General features: G+C 38.7%; 1 protein-coding gene and 1 pseudogene across 3 annotated transcripts in view; one reads left to right on the top strand and one right to left on the bottom strand.

Annotated features, from left to right (window-relative positions):
• REV3L (REV3 like, DNA directed polymerase zeta catalytic subunit) overlaps nucleotides 1–5250 on the bottom strand; it is a 228447-nt gene extending 223197 nt beyond the window's left edge. For 2 of the 3 annotated variants that reach the window (XM_031964400.1, XM_031964401.1), the window contains exon 1: nucleotides 4713–5055. In XM_031964400.1, coding sequence (XP_031820260.1) covers nucleotides 4713–4851 — 139 coding nt within the window. In that variant the 5' untranslated portion in view covers nucleotides 4852–5055. Of the gene's footprint in view, nucleotides 1–4712; nucleotides 5056–5182 lie in introns of those variants that run through there. The other variant, XM_031964403.1, reaches the window with a different exon arrangement.
• The window catches only part of LOC105750471, a 158350-nt pseudogene continuing 143626 nt past the window's right edge, over nucleotides 4850–19573 (top strand).

Below are 19573 nucleotides of genomic sequence, written 5' to 3'. Positions count from 1 at the left end.
AATCTAAAAGATTTCCCAACTTTCATTTTCTCTCAATTCCAATCCATCTTTTACATTCCTGTCAAACTACTATTCATAAAACCTAGCTGATCACATAATCACATATCTCTTCTTTCAAGATGAAAATCTTCAATGGCTCCCTATTTTTTCCTAGAATAAAATACAAAATTTCCAACCTGCCATTTAAAGCTACTGCACTCTTAACTCCCATCTACCCTTTCTTTTATATTTTATATAGTCCCTTTTCATGCACTCTCAAATATAGTCAAATTATTCTTCTAGCTGTTTCCAAGCATGATAACTCATCTTTCACCTCCCTAACTTATATAAATTGTTCCTCAAGCCTGGAAAACCTTCCTCACTTCCATTTTACAGAGCTAGTAGTTTCCTTCAAAATGTGACTTAAATGTTAGTCACCTTGTATAGAAGACCTTTATTTGACACCAGCTCTTCTCTCCTATCCCATAATTAACATGCTCTCCCTCTTGAAATTAATTATGCTGTTTTTCATTTATTTAATGGTATATGGGTTGTATCTCCCAGCAGAAAGTAAGAATGGAAATTCCCTAAGGGGAAAAAGTGTTTTGTTTTTGTCTTTGAGTCTTGGACAAAATAGGCACTCTATGTTTACTGAATTGAAATGAATCAGCTCTAGGAAGTCTGGTTTACAGGGTTCACAGAATATATTTATTATTATATGATAATGATCAAAGACCCTAGCGCTGGAAAGGGACCTATCAAGATATTTTTTTTCTAGTCCAATATTTTCAGTTTACAGATGAGGAAAATTAAACTCAGGGAGGTGAAGTTCAGAGGAACTCTAAGAAGGAGCAGAGCTGGGCCTGGAACCTAAGTCATTTGGACTCCATATCTAATAATCTTTTCACTTCAACCAACAAACTTTCTCTCATAGAATGAAGAAAGATAATGGGCCTAAGATTTTCCTAGAAAGGGGTTTCTTCCTCTACTTACAAATTTGGCCTACTGTAACTAATTAAGATCCTTAGTTTGTGAACTGAACACCCCCTATTGGCTCTTCTTTGCATCTCAAGTTCAAAGCCTTTTCAAAAGAGACAGTTCTTTTTAACCTGGTGTTAAGTCAGTTTTCACATGGCCTGAATTAAGTCAAATAACTGAAAAGGATCAGGATGTGGAAAATAGATAGCTTTCCAAGTCCATTTTATATCAAAGAGCTTTGGAGCTAGAAGGGACCTGGGAAATTACCTAGTTCAACTCCCTCATTTTACATACGAAAACTGAAGCTCACATCTATCTAGCTTTTAGACTAATCAGGGCCGATACCCAAGACCTCAAATCTAAATTTAAGTCCCTTTTCATTACCATGCCTTTTATTATTTAAAGTCCCAGAGCAAACACTTCTATATTTAAAAAATTTAAAACAAACAAACAAACAAACAAACAAAAACACTAGCTCCACTTGTAAGCATTTATCCATAAATACTCTCACTAATGTAGAAAAAGAAGTGGTTGGTAGTAATAAATGTCACAGGTGAGATAACAAAATAAAGCTTTTAGGAGAAAAAAATTTACTGTAAAGAAAATCAGAGTAGGGCCTTTTTAAATAATGCTTTGTTCAAATAAAGTAAAAATGATTCTTTTAGGACTTGAGCAACCACGTTTATATATTACCTAAACTTTATTAGTTCAGGAAATGTAACAAGAGTTGTCCATTTTTTAATCTAGGTTACCTAATTTTTAGAGTGATCCACACTACAAATTTAAATAGTCAAATGAAAAAAAAAATTAAAAAAAAAAGTCAAATGAATTTAAAGTATAATAAATTAGATTTTTAAAGAAATCATTTCCAAGAAACAATACAATCTGGCATAATTTACTTATTCATAATATATTCATTCAGAAATAACACTCCTTAAGATATCAAGGCAATTTATTCCTCTGAAAATCAATAACTTTGATTGAAAATCAAGTCTTTGATACTTTGATACTGATTTTTGATACTTATTCCTTGAATGATCTTGGGCAAATAAGTCATTTAACTTCCCTGAGCCTCAATTTCCTCATCACTTGGCCTGTGAGGTCCCTTCCAATTGTAGTTCTGTGATCCTGTTAAAAGGCACTGGAGATCTCATTCTCCCAAAACAAGGTTTTAAGAACATATTAAGAGTTAATTCTTAAATGTTGCACTTGTTCCTGGCATATTGTATAAGCTGATTTAATGGTAATTTAAATTATTTACATTAATAAACATTATATAACCAAAATATTTCACTAAGTCTGTCATCAATATTCAGAACACACTGAGGTTTTAGTATATTTCATTGCATAATCAAAATCAAAAGATTTATCCTAGAATCATTAAAAATTTTTTTCCTAAGGATAACTTTGTCATTAGTATGTTCACAGATTCATAGAACTAAAATAAAACTGATAATTTTGTCCAAACCTCTCATTTCACAGTTAAGGAAACTGAGTCCCAGAGGAAATGTGATTGCTGAAGATAATACAAGTATTAAGTAGTAATACCAACACTGAACACATGGTCATGACTCCAAATCCAATATTCATCTCATTAAAAAGTGCAAGTCTACAAACAATAAATAAATTTTACAAATTAATTTCCTGTTTAAAAAAAGTCAAGGAAGGGGAGAGTATCTGGAGTTGTTAAAAAGCTATACAACAGAAAATGACTTTAAAGACTGAAGCAAAAATTCCTCTCATGCTTTAAAAATAAGATAACAATTTTATAGTAATAGTTTTAATATTAAAATAACTTGCTCTTTTATCCACTGAAATTATCAATTCAATTTTTGGACAAACTCAGACTATACATTTTTGGACAAATACTTATAAAATCATAATTGTTTTATGAGTCATTCTACCAGAGCATGAAAATTCACTCAAGAGTCTTCAATAACATGGGGAGAGAGCAATTAAAATGAGCTGCAGGGAAAAAATGTAACAAAATGTAAAAGTTATAAGCAGAAATCACACCTAAGGCCTAGCAACTATTTTATTATTTGACTTCTGACTATACAAAGCTATGTCAGCTTCAGAACCTCCTCTTTTCTTTGCACCTGAAGAGCGAACAAATGAGAGAATACAAATTCCAATTAAGAACAAAGACAGCATCCCTTTAGATTAAAAAGGACAGTAAACCTATTTTTGCCAGGCCTTTATTTGCCCACCCCCCATATAGTCAAAGTTTCAAGTAGTTCTCTTGAAATAAAACCTTAAGTATTGAAATGCTATCTCCAAAACGTGTCAACACCCCCTCTCTTATTAAAACCGACAAAAAACAACCCAACAATTGACTACTAATGAAATGCTCCTATGAACATAGATAATTATAACAAAGGAAATCCACACTAAAAGATAAATGCCTGGGAAAAAATTTAGTCTTTAGGGAAATGGTATTATTTTGGTAGTCTACAAGAACTGGAATCTAGTAATAATATGAATGGTGAAAAGGGCAAGGAGCATCAAGTGGGAAATACAATTCAAAATCCCATGGGACAAAATGCACAGTAGAGGTAAGGGCATCCTTTTGTAGGGAAGGAGAGGAGGCAGTACTGTTATTTCATGTAGGCCACTCAAAACATGTAAGAATAAAAAGTGAAGTAAGTGAAAAGCACCTTGCAAGTTTGGCCAATATCCTAATCATATTATCCTGAACCTCAGGAGCTTCTGAAAACATAGCTAAGGTCACTCCATTTCCCTTTCCCTCATTTGCTGCAATACTGACTCAAAGCAGCAATTTTCTCCAAAGATGTACAGTCTAAAAGGCAATCCTGCCACACAGCACATGGTATTTTCTACGTTTACACAACTGTTTAATTGTGATTCCTAACAAATTAAACCTAAGAGATTATCGATACATTTTTCCTTCAGAAACACAAATATTTCCTGCTTCCAAAGGTGCAAACCTCACTCAAAGCACTGCACCTGTGGGCTGCCGTCTTGTCCCCAGACTCCCGAGATGTCAAAGCAACAAACCCTTCAAGGAATCGTACAGCTCAAACAGGAAAGCCACATGGTCATTTCAATGAGAAAGCTGTGTGGCTCCGGGCACCTCCCTCAATTTATTGCCCACTGCATCTTCGTGGGTAAAGGAAGGAATCAAGGAGCACGACGGCAGTGGTGATGGTGGTAACATTTTGACAACAGAAATGACCGCTTCCTCTCTTGTTGTAAAGCTATTTCCAGACAGAGGCAGTAGACGAGAAGCACGACATGGTGGTGCTTCCCACCAGGTGATCCGCACTGGGGGTGGGTGAGGGGACTTCCCCCGAACAGGTCCACGAAGGCTCCACAAAGACCATCCTAGCAGGGCAAGGCGGTTCTTTCATTTAAAGGGGGAGGGGGATGTTGAGAAACAAGAGGAAGGAGTCGGGAAGGAGGAGGAGGAGGAGGAGGGGGCGGCAGGGAGTTCGGCGGCTCTCCTCCAGATCTCAGCAGCCAGGCGCAGTGTAAACACTCGGGGAGGCTGCTTCTCCAGCCTCGCTCTCCCCGCCAGCTGGGGTAAGGGTATCCTCCCCCCGCTCCCGACGCGCTGCACACGCTCAGACAGACAGCCCCCCACAGCTCACCCCTTGTCATGCCCGAGAGAAGGGAAGAAGGGCGAGGGAAGGAAGGTACCGGCGGCGGCGGCGGCCACAGCGAGCGTGCTCGTGTATCCCTCTGGGTGGGTGCCCCCTCCCCCGCGATCGCTGCTGTTCGCCCCGCGCGCTTACCTGCGGGGGTCGCTCCGAAGACTCGCACTACCGGCACCTTCTTGACAGGGGCCTGGGTGAAGGGGGATTGGCAGATATCCAGCCCCTGCAGCGGGCTGGCCATGTAGTAATCGGCAGTCACTATCCGCACTGAAAACATGTTCGCCGCTGCCGCCGCCGCCGCCACCTCTCCTTCTAGTAGCCACACAGAGCAGTAGCAGCAGCAGTAGCAGCAGCAGTTCCCGCAGCAGCAGCGGCGGCAGCAGCAGCAGCAGTAGCGGCAGCAGCAGCAGCAGCAGCGCCCCCTCCCCGCCCGCCTGCCGGCCCCTATCTCCTCTCTCGTCTCCCCACCCCTCCCAGACAGTTAGGAGGAGCAGGAGCAAGAGCGGCGGCGTCGGTGGCGGCAGCAGGGCCCGGGGCTTGGGGTTAGCGCTGCTGCTGCCGCCTCCTCAGGAGCACCGCGCGGGGGGCACGGCCGGAGAAGCCCTTACGCTTTCGTCGCTGTCGCTGCCGCTGCTACTGCTGCTGCCGCCGCCGCCGGGAATCACACAGGCTTCTCCGTCCCAGGCTGCCGCTCTTGTTGCCATGATGATGATGTCACGGACGCAACCACTGGGGGGAGGAGGGGGTGTGTGTAAAGAGAGGAAGGAGGGAGGAGGTGTGGTTACGGAGGGGGTTACTGGGAGGGGAAGGGAAGGGAAGGATCGTGCGGGAGGGAGGGGGAGGAAAAAGAAAGAGAACGTGTTTCTCCCCCCGCTCCCGATCCGGCGGTTTGGGAGGGGAAGAAGGGCACGCGCCGGGTCCAGCCCGGGTTGGGGCTCGGGGGAATCGATGACTCGGTCTGTGGGTACCGTCACCTGGGTGCGGGGTAAAAGAGAGGGAAGGAGAGGTGGAGTGCCGATGTCATGGATGGTGAAGGAGGGGGTCGCCTTTCTGTCACTCGTGGGGCAGGAGCGGTTGGGGGAAGGGCGGCTGTTTGAGTCTGTTTCAGCGGTTACGCGGGATTGGCAAAGCCTGCGGCATTTCGCGGGTTTTTTGGTTTGTTTTTTTTTCCCCTTCAGACCGCCATTTCATATCCTGCAGTGGAGGCGGAGACGGCACCCGGCGCCTCCGCCCATTTTCTGGAGGTAAGAAAAGCCAGGGAAGGGGAGGAAGTCGGGGAGGGGGAAGGGACGAGGGCGGCTCCGAGCGGCCGCGCGCGGGAAGGGAGGGGGGAGCGGGAGGAGAGCGGACCGCTAAGCCTGGAGCTCTTCAGGTAATGTTCGGAGTTCCTGCGCGTGGCCCGGAGGCGGTGCGAGGGGCGGAGGAGCGCGAGGCTTCAGGCTCAGCCTATAAAAGGGCCTCCCTGGTCGCCTCGCTCCTGGTACGTGCCGGCAGCCGGCAGCCGGCAGCGCCGCTTCGCCCTCCTCTCTTCTCCCCTCCCCCCCACCTTTTGCTGCAGTGTGTGCGCTCTGCCTATTAATGAGTCTTATTCACGCTCCGTTCTGCCCTGCCCTGCTCTGCCCAGCCTTGCGCAAGGCTGGCAAATTGAGCGAGGATTTCTCAGTTGCGTGTGTCCCGTGCTACACGCCCCCACCCCCTTTCTTCTGTTTTCTCCTTTCCCCCCTCTCTCGCTTTCAAGCTTCTCGTCTTTTCTTCCTGGCTCCGGAGCCGCCGCCTCTTGTCTGCGCGTGCCTTGGTTTCCGTGTGTACGCGCCGGTCTGCCCGTGACCTTTCCCCCCGGTGGAATTCGGAAGACTTGGGAAAATGGAGGGGGAAAACCGTTCCAGAGGGGGCTGCCGGGGCCGCCGTGTCGGACGGAGACATTTCTTATGTAAGGCACGAAAGCAAGAGTTTGAAGCACAGCCCTTCATGTATGGGAGGATTTTTAGTGACATTTTTAAAATCCTTGGCAACGTGACTTGAAACCCAGCGAGATGAAATGACGTTAGGGAGGAAAAAATCCCCCTAACTCTAAGTCAGTCGATGTGGGTGCTTGTCTCTGTGACCTTGAGCGACCTAATTTGGATCCTCAATTTTCCTGGCTGTAGAATGAAAGTGGTGTACTTCTTGATCTCAGATTCATTTCAGTTGTATAACACAATTTAATGATTTTATGTGGTTAGAGACAAAATAACGAGATTCTAGTCCCAAGGACCCTCATGGTCCTAGACAATTCCGTTTGGCCCGATATTAAAACCCTTGAAAATGGATATCAAAGGATTTGGAGCCAGAAGGAACCTGGGAGATCATCTAATTCTTACAGATGAGAAAGCTGAAGAGGGTGAATAACTTCCATTGTATTTGATAAAGAGCCAAGTTAGTTCTGGAATTTGTGGGCAGGTCTTGTGACTCCATTTCTAGTGCATTTTTTGTACAATGCCGGTCGGCACTCCTGCGCAATAAGTTATTTATTTGAAGTGTTTTGAAAGAGCCTCATTTGATAAGAGTTATGAATTTTAAAACAGACTTAACACTTAACAGAGAAAGATAAATATTATTTATATATTATATATATAATATAAATATAATAGATAATATTATTTATAAATAAGTAAATAATATAAAATAAAATCATGGAATTTTAGATAATGTCTGAAGCATTTTACAAATGAGATTGGGGCCTAGAAGGTGAATCAGTAATGGAAGGTCATGGAAATAGTAAATGACTAAACCAAGATGATCCCACGTCTTTTGACTTTCAGTATTCCTTTCATCACAGCTTTTAACAATTTCATAATAGATATAGTCACCAAGAACCTTTGTTACTTGGGCTTTGAGATATAACAGTATGGCAAATTAGTTTATATTTTTTGGTCTTAGTACACATGGCAGAATTCCTTCCATTATTGAGCAAGTATTTAAGTAAAAAATAAATTTTAAGTGCAAAATGTTACAACTCAGTGTTATATAGTAGGTAGATAATATAGGTCAATAAAAGGCTTCTTTCATGAAACTTTTTAAAATTATAAGTTACACACATACATTTTAACTATCTTAGGTATAACTGTAAAACTATATGTAGGTAGATAATAGATATTCTAGGTATGAAAAGATCTGAATCCCTCCTGTCTCCTTAAAGAGGTTAGCACTTTGATAATGTAATGCCACATTTAAGGTGATTGATCCATAAACTTGAATTGTACACTAGAAATTGGTCTTAAAGAAAGAGATGAAGAGATGTGAGAACTTGAAGACATTCACAGAGGCTTTGAAGGGTTTCAAACAGAACTACCAGACTTGTGCATAAACAGTGTAAAGAATAGTATCATAGAGAAAAAACTGGAAGACATGTTAGAAAAACATTGCTATAGTCTGTGAGAGTTGTAATGCTTGGAATCCATATATATAGATAGAAAGCCTCTCCTTTCTTACCCTAACTCCTTTTCTTTACTAACTTTTGTCCTGAATTTAATGTTAGAGACCCAAGAATCAGGAACTAGAGCTCTGCTTTTGTTTCTGAAAGAGGCATATCATTGTGCTCCCTTGTGATCTCACTTAGCATTTCTTTAACTTTTAGAACCAAATATCTCTTCAGGATATGTGTTCTTTGAGAGCAGGAACTGTTTTTGTTTTTATTTGTATCTATAGGACTTCACATAATATAATATTGGTATATTGTAAAAGTTTAATGTATGTCTTTTTAAATTCACTTAATTCATTCTCATGTCCTTAAGTCACTTTTCTTCACATTCACTTCTGCCATCTGTTTTTCAGTCTCCACCTTGAACTGAAAACTCTTCTTTTTTAAGGTCCTATTATTTATTGACAAATCCAACAAATACTTTCAATATTTCACCCTTCTCTTTTCTGACTTTGTTAAGGCTCTCTCCTAGTTCTTCTGCCACTCTGATGTCCCACTCTTTATGTATGAGTTAAGATGGAGCTCTTGGACTCCATTCTGTGTCCTCTTCTCTCTCTGCATGCTATTGGTGATCTTATCTGCCCTCTTGAGTTAAACTATCATCTCTATGTAAATGACTCCCCAAAGTCCTCATCTTTCTCCTTCATTCCAAGCCAATATCTACCTGCCAGACATTTCCACCTTGTTGTCCTTTAGGCTTCACAAACTCAACTACCCAACCAAAATGCATTATCTTTACTCCTAAGTCTACCTCCCCTTTTTCTAACTTACTATTTTTGAGTATCACATTCTTCTAATTTCCCACATTTACAATTCTGATGTCATACTTTTTCATCTAATCCTATAAATGTTTATGAAGCTCCTGTATGTCAGGCATTGTGCTAATTGCTGGGAATACAATGAGTAAAAAAAAAAGACAGTTCTTGCTCTCTAGGAGTTTGTCATCTAATTCTAGGAAATGACATTGAAAAGGAGGCAGGAAGGAGGGGGTGGGGGCGGAGGTGGAGAAAGCCCTGGTGTCCTGTCCTATCTTGTTCCCGAAGCTGAAAGTAAGCAGAGCGGCAGATGTAAAGTGGAGTGATTTAGGAGTTCACTTTCTGTCTTCTATAAAGGAAATCATTGGGAGAAGATAGTGACTACCCTCTTAGTTCTCTTGTGGGAGGAGAAAAGAGGCTGAGGGAGTTGGTGTCAGTCATGGCTTGAGTTAGCAGCATGGTGATGAGTTTAAAAGTGGAGTCTCTCCTAGGAGATGCTTCTTTGTCTTGAAGTGGAAACTAAGCAAAGCAGCAGGTGCAAAGTGGAGTAACTCCTCAGTCTTCACATATACAATCATTTGCCAAATCTTATTGAAAGTTTCTCCCCAGCATTCCTTGCATCTGCTGCCTCATACCACAAGCCTTGTAATTCAGCTGGTCCTCTTCCCATTGGCAGTAACCACCTAATAGACTTAATAGACTTTATGCTCCCTACTTCCCCATTCCATTCTCCACCCAGCTGCCAAATTGATATTCCTAAAACCTAACCTAAGGTATAATCATGTCACTCCTGCTTAGAAAACTTTATTGGTTTCACATTGCTTCTAAGATAAAATACACACTCTTTTTTTTTGACATTTAAAATACTTTAAATATATGTAGTTTATCTTTCCAGACTGATTATGCATTATATCTTTGAATGCACTCCACATCCTAGTAAAATTGACTTAATGTTCCCCATATGACATTTCATCTCTAATCTTGTGCCTTTACCAACCAGGTTTTCCTGCTTACTTGCAGTGCCCTTCTTTCATACTTCCATCCTTGAAAACTCTTACTTCCCTTCAAGATAGAGATTATGTAGCGTAGAAGTTCTCATTTTTTTTGTCATAGACCCCTTTGACAGACTAGTAAAACCAATGTAGCTCTTCTTACAATTTTGTGTGTGTGCACAAATATATGTATTACCTAATTACATTATATATAGTCACAGTTTTTTAGAGTTCACAGATTTCAGATTGAGTCCTTCATAATCCAGCCCTTTATTCTATAAATGAGAAATGGAGGCCCAACAAAATTGACTGGGGTGGCTGGGGTAAGGAGGATGTGAAACTGTGTTCCCTTTTTGATCTGTAAAATTAACACTGAAATTCTGTCGTCTTTGATTCCTGGCCTCCCAGACTCCAGAGAGTCTAGGACTGTGTTTCTCAGGCTGGGCCATTTCTAAGGTGAAATCACCCCCATCTTGATAGCTGGATCTCCATTCAAATTCAGGCTGAAAAACCCTTCAGAGTAATATCAATTGGGAGAGCCTGATCTGATCAGTTCAAACTGCCCCCAACCACTCCCCTTCACCCCCTCTACTTCTTACCCCCCCCCCCCCTCCAAGATCTGCTCATAAAATAGATTTCTGCTCTCTCATTTTTTTGCAGAATGTCCAAAGTAGCATGCTTTGTCTCTTTGGCATATTGCCAGGACCCTGCCTGCTGTGAAGAGATTCTCTTAGTGCCAGCCCCCATTTCCCTAATAGGACTTTGCCAGTAGGAAGTCAGTCTCCTGGCAAAGCTGACCTCATCAAATAATAAATTTCCATTTTTGCCACTTAATATTTCAGGTTTGTGAATTTTTTCACGAAGGACATGTGCCTCCAATCAAAAGGGGATTTCCACAACTCTCTTGACTGCTACTAGAACCCCATCAAAGTGAAGTGAAGGTAGCCCCCAAACAAGCATTAAACTGAAGTGTTGACTTCAGCCTCAGTGCTATTCTCATTTTACATGAAGAAACTGAACATTAGAAAGATTAAGTAACTTGCCCAAAATCACTTCTCTTTTATAGCAGAGCAAGGACTTGAACCCCGGTCTCCTTGCTTCAAACCCATTATTTTTTTCCAATATATTATCATCTCAATAAATGTGAGGAGAAAGAAATAGGATTGGGGCATATAAACATGAAGATAGTATTGGATATTACCAGCATCATTCAACTTAAATCTCTTCCTTACTCAATACTGGGTTTTTTTTTTTTTAAACCAGTTAATACCTACCCTTAAGTAGTTTATAATCAAAAGACAATGGCTTTACTGGGGGTATATATTCAAATTTTTACTGTTCTGATGGAGTAAAGTACAATGATGTCAAAAATGACTTCATGATCTCTTGCTGACTTGAAAGGTCTGTGATGATGTAGCTAGAGTGAAAATGTGTGATAAAGTGAAAATGTATTAGTAGTCTTGTTTTCTTTCTATTTGAAGTAGTACTTAAACATTTAGGAGGAAAGTTCAGTGATAAATGGACAAGTTTATATATCATGTCAGTATAGATGAAACCAAATAGATGGCATTTAACATTACTCAAATTTCTGATGGATAGTGAAAGAACTGAGAACCAAAGAAAAAGCATTTGGGACCTTCCTGGCTATATCTCTCATAGGTAATTGCCAACAGGCTAATCAGCCTCCTGAAGAAAAATTGTAGTAACAGCCAAAGAGGGTATATCTATGAATATGGCATTTTCAGTTGATGTGATAATAAGCTATATTAATCTATGGGTTCCATGTGTGGACTTAATTTTTTGAAATTAAAAATCTTAATGGTTATCTTTCAAGAAGAGAGTGTTACATGTGGTATTGTTGTATATGGTGGTATCTGTCTTTATCTTCTATCTCTATCTTTATCTGCTACCATGTATTATAAAAATTAGTTGTACTTTACCAAATAGCCTGTAGAGATATCACCATTCAACCAGGGAGAATTGGAAACAAAAATTTGGTGGGAAGACTACAACTAGACCTAGCATTTGAATAGGATGAGGGCAGTTTAAGAGGAAGATTAGTACTAGGGGCTATATAAATGAGTCAAACTCAGGGAAAAAACAACATGACAGTATAGGTTATTTGGCCATGTTATCTCTAGAGAAAGAGGGATGAAAATGCCAACCTCACTGATAAAGGCAGTCTAGCCATTATAAGTAGCTAAAAGAATTGCTTCAAACAGGTTAGATCGAAGAGGATAATTTAAAATCTAATGGTATTTTCTAAGGTAAACTTGATTTCTCAAAAAGGTGGCAGAATGGTAATAAGAGGGGGTGAGGAAGACAATTATTTCCAACCTCTTTGTAGAGAGAAAAGGGTATTTGTCAAGGGAGGAGAGAGAATATAAGGATTTCCCTTCCTTGAAACCAGAGGAGTTCAAAGGGATTTGGGTTTAAGGAGTGGCACAAGGATAGCAAAATTGTGTAGAGACTTCTGTACCCTGATCTAAGGGTTGGAAGTATATGCCAGAAAGACTAAAAACACATAGCTTTGCTAAACTGAATCCATTAACTAAAAATCAAAAACTGACCTAAGGAACTATCTCAGCAGGAGTAGACTATCCTTCCCTGTGACTAAGATTTAAAAGCTGTAATAATAGCTTGTACTCATTTAGTATTTTTTAAAAGTTTTTACAAAGCACCTTCCTCAAGCAATACATAATATAATAGAAGCATATACAAGGGAATTAAGTAAAGGTTTCCTTCCCTGAAAATTATTCATAGAGTACCAGAATTGATCAATAAGATGAGCATAATTTTTGTAACTTTTGACTATTGATTTATAATAACCCTTTTTTCTTCTGAAAATTCATTAAAACATCTAAAGAAGGTTAGTGGTCTATTTTCAGGTAATGGGGGGGAAAATACCTCCATGTTTTATTGCTAATCTACAAAGTATTTGCCTTTTATTCTTAAACAAAGAATGAAAGTTGTAACTCCTAAAAGATATTTCCAGTACTCTCTCTGTCCTAGTACTTTATAGCTCTTTTGGAATACTGTTGTTTTTCAAATTGTTTTAATTATGCCTTGTAATGTTCTGGTTAGCTTTCTAGAGGTCTTTGGACTAGCCTTCGTTTCAGCTGAGTAATCACCACGAGAATAACCAGGTGAGAAAGTTCAAAAATCTTTATTGTTTCCTTCACAGTTTGTCTCCTTGCTTGGGACCTGGGCTAGCTTTCTGGAGGCCCTTCAGACAGGCCTTGGTCTCAGTGAGGGAAGCAGGAGGACAGGGTAGCCACCATGAGGCTGATGAAAATGAAATGCCTCTCTGAGTCCTTGTTGGCTCTTATATACTCTATTATATACATTATCATAGGTGTCAATCTTGTAGAACTATATTAAGTACTAAGTATATGTACTGAACTAGAGAAGTATTAATCACTGTGCTAAATTAGATCACCATTGTCTTATCAATTGCTCTGAGTTAATACTTTGTTTCAAGTATGCTTTTCCAGAGTTCTGATTCTCTACAATACCTTAAGGAGATATTTAGAGTGGATGCCTATCAGTTGGGGAATGGCTGAATAAGTTATTGTATATAAAAATAATGAAATGTTACTGTCCTATAAAAAACTGTGAGCAGACTGATTTCAGAAAAGCCTGGAAATTTTATTTAAACAGATACTGAGTGAAGTAAGCAGAACCTGAAAAACATTGTACACAGTAACAAGATTATGTGATGGTCAATTGTAATGCACTTGGCTCTTCTCAGCAATGCAGTGATCCAAGACAATTCCAATAGACAAGGGATGGAAAATGCTATCAGTAGCCAGAAAGAGAACTATGGAGAATGAATGTGGATCGAAATGTAGTATTGTCATTTTTTTTTTTCCTTTTTCATGTTTTTTCCCACCTTTTGGTTTTGTACAATGTAATAAATATGGAGATATATTTTTAAAAAGTTAATGTACCTGTATAGCTTAAAAAGTTAACTCTTAAAAAGAAAAAAGATAAAGATACCTTAAAATTTTTTAGATTTCAGCTTACAAGTTTAAGATTACTGTTCATTTATCATTCATTCAAGCATTTATTAGAAACCTGTTATATATATTCACAATCTAGTAGTAAAGAGAATACTAATATATACAATCTGGTTAGGGAGACCAACTGAAAATAGCAGAACCAGTTAGTGGCGAACATGAGAAAAATGAATGAATGAATAAGTCATCTATTAGTTCTTACTGTGTGCAAAGCACTGTGTTAAGTGCTACATATACAAATAGAAAAGTAAGACTCTTTGCTTTCAAGGGACTCTAATTCTATGGGGGAGACAATACATGTTGAAAGTTTCAGCTGCAAGCAAGGTGGAAAAGTCCATTGTCCTTACGGCACAGTTGCAACCAGATTCTTCTTTAAATGACTTTAAGGTCATTTCCATTGATAAAATCACGTCACTTAACAGTGTTAAACCACGTGAATCTACCTTGAAAGTTCTCAGTGGCAGGAACTTTCTTGTGTCTTCAGGAGCTTTGTCTATACAGGAGCAGTTGCCAAGCTGCATCTCCATTGGTTCCTAAGATGATGTTTGAAGACTGATGCTAGAAGTTTTACCATTTCTAAGACTTTTGGTCTTAAGAGTACTAGGTTGTCCCTGTGAGAGTCTTTGGAGAGATGGAGGTTAAAGTGGTAGTGATTGTCTGACTTGCCTGACACATGCTGCCTCTTGCCTTTCTGGATGCCTTTCTTATTCAGCAAGGCTGGATTGCTTGCCCTCTGTATGGTAGTTGTCAGTGGTTTGTGGTGATGTCTGGTCTCTTGACTAGCTTCTTTTTTCACAGGAGAGACTTCCCCAGAGGTCTAGGTTGGATGCAGAAATAGTGGTTCCCACTTCCAGTGCTCTTGTGCCTATCTGTAACATTGGCAGCACTTAGCAGTTTTTATAGGTGACGATGAGGAAGGTAGGGCCCCTCTCCATAATGATTTCTCCCCTCAATGATGGCTGTGGTGACTGAAAGTAGTTTTGGGTTCAGAATCTTGGGCTCTCTCCATGATAGTCTCAAGGAAGGTAGTAGTCACACTTGTGGAAATGGTTTGACTTGTGCTCTCATCTCTCCTCCGGAAAACCAGGCTGCTTTTTGTTAGAATTGCTCATTTGCCTATATATGCGTGACAGTTGATTGGCAGTAGTGGAGGTGGCCAACTTCTCCTTCATAGAAGATATATCCCCAGGTGAGAGCTGAGAGCACTAGTCTTGGTGCAAGATTGGAGGGTGCAAGTACCACTGCTTCAGGAGTCCTAGTTTTTTTTGCCTCTTGGTGGCAGTGAGTCCTCATTTGCTGCTGAGAGTGAATATGAATTAAATGCTAAATATACTATACTAAATATAAAATCATTATATACTTCAACAACAATACTATATGAGGATCAATTCTTTTTTTTAATTATAGTTTTTTATTTACAAGACATATGCATGGGTAATTTTTCAGCATTGACCCTTGTAAAACCTTGTGTTCTAACTTTTCCCTTCCTTCCCCTCACCCTCTCCCCTAGATGACAGGTGGACCAATACATGTTAAATATGTTAAAGTATATATTAAATACAATATGTGTATACTATTTATAAAGTTATCTTGCTCACAAGAAAAATCGGTAAAAATAACCTGAGAAGGAAAACAAAAATGCAAGCGGACAAAAACAGAAGGAGTGGAAATGCTATGTTGTGGTCCACACTTGGTTCCCAGTGTTCTTTCGCTGGGTGTAACTGGTTCTCTTCATTATTGAACAGTTGGAATTGATTTGGTTCATCTCATTGTTGAAGAGAGCCACATCCATCAGAGTATTGTTGTTGAAGTGTATAATCTCCTGGTTCCGCTCATTTCACTCAGCATCAGTTCATGTAAGTCTCTGCAAGCCTCTCTGTATTCATCCTGCTGGTCGTTTCTTACAGAACAATAATAATCCATAACATTCATACACCACAATTTATTCAGCCATTCTCCAATTGATTGACATCCATTCAATTTCCAGTTTCTACCCACTACAAAAAGGGCTCAAACATTTTTGCACATGTGGGTCCCTTTCCCTCCTTTAAGATCTCTTTGGGATATAAGCCTAATAGTAACACTTCTGTATCAAAGGGTATGCACAGTTTGACAACTTTTTGAGCATACTTCCAAATTGCTCTCCAGAATGGTTGGATGCATTCACAATTCTACCAACAATGTATCAGTGTCCCAATTTTCCCACTTCCCCTCCAACATTCATCATTATCTTTTCCTGTCATCTTAGCCAGTCTGAGAGGTATGTAGTAGTATGTCAGAGTTGTCTTAATTTGCATTTCTCTGATCAATAATGATTTGGAGCATCTTTTCATGTGGCTAGAAATAGTTTCCATTTCTTCATCTGAAAATTGTCTGTTCATATCCTTTGACCATTTATCAATTGGAGAATGGCTTGATTTCTTATAAATTAGGGTCAATTCTCTATATATTTTGGAAATGAGGCCTTTATCAGAACCTTTGACTAAAAATGTTTTCCCAATTTGTTGCTTCCCTTCTAATCTTGTCTGCATTTGTTTTGTTTGTATAAAAACTTTTTAACGTGATATAATCAAAATTTTCAATTTTTTGATCAATAATGATCTCTAGTCCTTCTTTGGTCATAAATTCCTTCCTCCTCCACAGATCTGAGAGGTAAACTGTCCTATGTTCTTCTAATTTATTTGTAATCTATTCTATAATTGATTATATGTTGATTATAATCAGTTCTGATGGAAATGGCTATCTTCAACAATAAGAGGATCCAAATCAGTTCCAATTGATCAGTAATGAACAGAACCAGCTATACCCAGCGAAAGAACACTGTGAAATGAGTGTGCACCACAACATAGCATTTATATTCTTTCTGTTATTGTTTGCTTGCATTTTTGTTTTTCTTACCAGGTTATTTTTACCTTCTTTCTATATCTGATTTTTCTTGTGTAGCAAGACAAATGTATAAATATGTATGCATATATTGTATTTGACATATACTTTAACATATTTAATATCTATGGGACTACCTGCCATGTAGGGGAGGGGGGAAGGAAAGGAGAGGAAAAGTTGGAACAGAAGGTTTTGCAAGGGTCAATGTTTAAAAATTACTCATGCATATGTTTTGTCAATAAAAAGCTATAATAAAAATAACCAATACATTTCCATTTTAAGAAAATAGAATACTACATATTTGTTTTTAAACCTGCCCAGGTTTTGGTTTTCATTTGTTCTCTACTGTATACGTTTTTATTTTTTCCTCTCCCATACCCACTCTAAAAAAAAAAAAGCTACAATTATGTATAGATATATACATATACATAGTTATCTCTACACATATATATGTAAGATTGTACTATACTTATTTTCTCTTATAATTTGTTTGTTTGAAGGTGGATAGTATCTTAACACCACAGCAGTAGTCCAACCCAGTGACATCCTCTCTGAGAAACTGTCTATGAAAGTTTTCCCCTAATTTCCCCTAAATCCCCTAATAGAATTAATTTCTATTCTTGGTTTTATTTATACAAGAAGATTTTAATTTAAAATAATCAAAATTATCCTTTTGTACATTTCAAGAGTGCTTTCCCTTAAAATGTAGTTTTAAGGTCTGATACTGCTGAATCTGTTCCCTTTATTTCTTTTTCCCTGGTTTCTTTGAAGTTGCTGACCTTTTGCTCTTCCAAATGAACTTTGTTATTATTTATTTATAACTCAGTAAAATAATTTTTATGTAATTTAATTGTGATGATATTGAACAAATAGATCAATTAGGTAAAATTGTCATTTAAAAAATTACATTGCCTTTACATACCATAAACATTGTTTGAGTTATTTAGATCTGAGTGTATTTGTATAAAAAGTGTTTTTTGTTTGTTATACAGTTTCCATGTCTGTTCTGGTAGGTATCTATCTACTCAGGTATTTCAAGTGGTCTAAAACAATGTTGAATAATATCGCTGATTGACTTTCTTTTCATACTTTTCTTGATTTTCTTGTATTTTTTTTTTCCTAATTTTTTCCCTCAGTCTCTCTTATTTAGGACTATATAAAATCCTTTTAAAATTCTTCCAAGAACTCTCTTTGTGCTTGGGACCATTTGAGATTTCTCATTGATAAAGGAATGACTCTTTTTTTTTTTTTTTTTTTTAGCTCTTTTATCTTCCTCTGAAAATGAACCCAGTTCTTTTCTGTTCTCATAGTAACTATCTATTGTGGTTGTGTTCTTTATTCTTTGCTTGTTCATTTTTAGCAGCTATTAGTGTAATCACATTGTAATCTGAGGTATGGACAATGATGCCCCAAATCTCAAAAACCTTCTTATTGTTATTTTCTATCTTGGGGCTCAACCATGGCTTCATCATCTCCACTCCTAAGCCATAGCTAGATATACATAGACAGTCACACTTCCCTGCAAATGGTCTTGCAGCTGTAGTTTGTTTTAAGGGAACAAATAGTGCTCTGATGCAATGTTCTGTCTTTTCTTGTGAAGAAAATTTGAAGAGTGGAAAGTTTTCTGACCATCTCCACCATTTTCTCAGAACCCTCCGTGTGTCTGCCATTTTTCTAGAATCCTTTGTGTGTAGTAGAAATTAAAAGTGCTGTAGAAGTTCAGCAAAGAGGGATATTATTGAAAGTTGGAGAATTCAGGATATATCTCAGCAGTTGAATTGGACCTTGAGTAGTTGGGAAAGGCAGTTTACCTCTCTGACCCTCAGTTTCCTAATCTGAAAAAAGAGGGTATTGGATTAGCATTAAGAGTTTTTGTAAGCAATGAATCTATGATTATATGAATGTATGGTTATGCAAACCTTTAAAGTATCCTGGCCCAATCTTTTCTTCTAGTTTTCAGAGTGAATTCTGATACTGTCAATGGGCTTGGCTAGAAGCCATAACTCAAGGTCAGGGGTCTTTGAGGTCTCTAGAATGCTCCTTTCTCAGAGACATAACTTTTAGTTTACCGCTATTTTTGATACCTAATTATATATTCATATATTTTCCATTTAATCACTAAACATGAATTTGGTTATGGATTGCCATAAACAACTCTTGTTCCAGGTACTATAGTGTACAAAAAAGTATTAAAACCATGATCTTACTTTAAGAAACTTAAAACCTATGGAGGAACATAAGGGAATTATTAACAAAATACATACAACAAATAATGTTACCTTCCTTATTAGTATAATAGTAAATGTCCCTGTGTTCCTCGGGAGATTACAGTTCAGTTCCTCAACAGGGAGGATTTTCTTGCATTCCTCTGAGAGGCAGTTTGTCACAGTGAATAAGAATGCTGGACTTGGAATCAGGAAGATCTAGATTTGAATACCATCCCCTCTTCTCCCCTCCTACGGCCCAGACCTAGAGCTGTGGCACTCATCAAGTCACTTAAATTCTCTAGGCTTCAGTTTTCTCATTTATAAAGGAATAGAGTTGGACTCAATGACATCAAAGGTGTTTTACAACCCTAAATACAATCCTATGCACTATAATAAAGGGGAAAATGTCAAAAGTGCAAAAGAGATTTCTAGACAAAGTTCTTTGAGAAACTTAAGGAGGAAAGAAAAGAATTCCACATGGAGCTCAATAATCCAAATTATAGTATTCAGTAGCCAGTAGTGAGTACTTTTTCAACTCTTCAGTGCTTCTCTTCGTTAAAGGTAAACCATGTGAAGAAAAATTCTGCCATGTAATTTCAGGAATTTTAGAAGCTTTTACTATATATGTGTATCAGATTTAAAAGAGTATCTGGAAAACTGGCCTAGTTTCAGACAAGGTCTTC

The sequence above is a fragment of the Sarcophilus harrisii genome, chromosome 4, assembly GCF_902635505.1.
Source record: "Sarcophilus harrisii chromosome 4, mSarHar1.11, whole genome shotgun sequence".
In the NCBI taxonomy this organism is placed as follows: Eukaryota; Metazoa; Chordata; class Mammalia; order Dasyuromorphia; family Dasyuridae; genus Sarcophilus; species Sarcophilus harrisii.
This window is presented reverse-complemented; position numbering and strand designations above follow the sequence as displayed.